The following is a 2,057-nucleotide window of genomic DNA, read 5'->3' as shown; positions in this document are numbered from 1 at the left end:
GAATACTGCAGGAGCGTTCGTCAACCCAAAGGACATTACAGTGTACTCGTAATGACCATAACGAGTCCTGAAAGCGGTCTTAGGGATATCCTCACCCCTCACCCTTATCTGGTGATAACCGGATCGCAAATCGATCTTAAAGAAAACCCCAGCTCCTTGTAACTGATCCATGAGATCATCAATTCTCGGCAATGGGTACTTATTCTTTATGGTGACCTTGTTCAGCTGCCTGTAATCCACACAGAGCCGCATACTTCCATCTTTCTTCTTTACCAGTAACACTGGAGCACCCCACGGGGAAACACTTGGTCGGATAAAGTTCTTACCCAACAATTCCTCTAACTGAGACTTTAGCTCGGCCATCTCTAATGGTGACATTCTATAAGGAGCACTTGAGATTGGTCCCACCCCAGGCACCAATTCAATAGCAAACTCGACCTCTCGGTTAGGTGGAAATTCCTCAATATCATCGGGAAACACTTCCGGAAACTCACACACTACCGAAATCTGATCCAACCTTTGATCATCACCCGAAACACCCGCGGTTAACAATAGGATACTCTGACATTCAATTCCAGAACAGTTTACCATCATCGAATTCAAGTAATAATCATTTACCACGATTGGCCCTTCTGTATCTTCCGGCATAAAGTACACCGACTTTGTAGAACAATCAAGCAGGACATGGTCCTCAGATAACCAGTCCAATCCCAAGATAAGATCAAGACCGATCATCGGTAAGCAGATTAAATTATGGACAAAATCACGCTGCTTGAACCTAAACGAAACTTTCGGGCATCATAGCCTAGTTACCATGGCTTCATGGGTAGCATTATATACTTTTAGGTCATAACCTAAGGTTACGATCTTCAATCTTAACTCATGGGCTTTCCCGAATGCAATGAATGAATGTGATGTTCCCGAATCAAATAAAGCATTTAAAGTTTGACCAGCCATTTCACAGTTACCTCGAATGAGTGTCTCGGATCCTTCTGCACCCACAACTAAGGTGGTGAACACTCGACCAGTTTGTTGTGCTTTTCCAGCACCTTGCTTCTGCCACTCCGGACACCATGGGAGCTTATGTCCTGCCTTTCCACAATTGTAGCACAAACCCCACCCGGCCTTGCATGGTGCTCTCGGATGGTGACTTCCAAACCTAGTACAAACTTGATCATTCTGAGGTTGCTTCCCAAACCTTTTCCCTTGGGAGTTGTTGTTGTTGGGCCTCCTAAAGGAACCTCTTCTCTTGAAAGACGGACCTCTAGGTGAAAAGCTCTTCCCTCGGTTCTGTGGAAATGATCCTTTGTGACTTCTCTTCTTAGCGGCTGCCCTCTTCACACACTCTTCAGCAACCCCACACTTGTTCACCAACACAACGAAAGTCCTGATCTCCATTGGTCCCTGAGCTCCATTTCTGTCATTGCCATGGTTGTTCATCTGTTGACCAAGAGCCTCAGCAGTGGCTTGCATAGCGGCAGCCATGTTCTCCAACGCAGTCATAAAGTTCACCGGGTCATTAGGGTTATTCTCCGGCGCACGAGCATTAGTACGACCTCTCCCACGGCCTCTACCGCGTACATGAGACGCCATCTGGTTCCTATACACACCAAACAATCGATATTAAGTTGATCAGTCTCAATATCGGAAGTTTAGTGCTTCAAAGTCCCAAATGCATGCTCATGAACGTTTATGCCAACTATATCAAGTAGATATACTAACAGCACATAACACACATACAGTGAATAAACAGAAGCATAGTCAGTCCATTCCTCAGGCTCTACAGGAACGAACTGCTCTGATACCATACTGTAACACCCTACCATACAAAGTCTTATGCTTAAGTCATAATTCAGAGATGGCAAGGTATTACGACCTCTAAAACAAAAATTTAGTACGTATAGTAGTATGAATAATTGATTATAACTAGGAGCCTTTGTAGAAAAAGGGGGTAAACAAAAACCGTAACTCGAACGGGCAACACTCCGATCGATAACGTAACGAACCGGGATAAGCTAACGCGAGATCATATATATAAAGAGTGTCAAAAACAAGAA

General features: G+C 44.5%; 1 protein-coding gene across 1 annotated transcript; it reads right to left on the bottom strand.

Annotated features, from left to right (window-relative positions):
• Nucleotides 1–526: 526 nt before the first annotated feature.
• Nucleotides 527–1,593, bottom strand: LOC148548256 (uncharacterized). Its single transcript, XM_088495595.1, has 2 exons — nucleotides 969–1,593; nucleotides 527–561 (listed from the first exon to the last, which is right to left on the bottom strand). The coding sequence occupies exons 1-2, from the start codon at nucleotides 1,591–1,593 to the stop codon at nucleotides 527–529; spliced, it is 660 nt and encodes a 219-aa protein (XP_088351721.1).
• Nucleotides 1,594–2,057: the final 464 nt, after the last annotated feature.

The sequence above is a fragment of the Arachis ipaensis genome, chromosome B8 (genome assembly GCF_059453495.1).
Source record: "Arachis ipaensis isolate K30076 ecotype BB chromosome B8, ASM5945349v1, whole genome shotgun sequence".
In the NCBI taxonomy this organism is placed as follows: Eukaryota; Viridiplantae; Streptophyta; class Magnoliopsida; order Fabales; family Fabaceae; genus Arachis; species Arachis ipaensis.
This window is presented reverse-complemented; position numbering and strand designations above follow the sequence as displayed.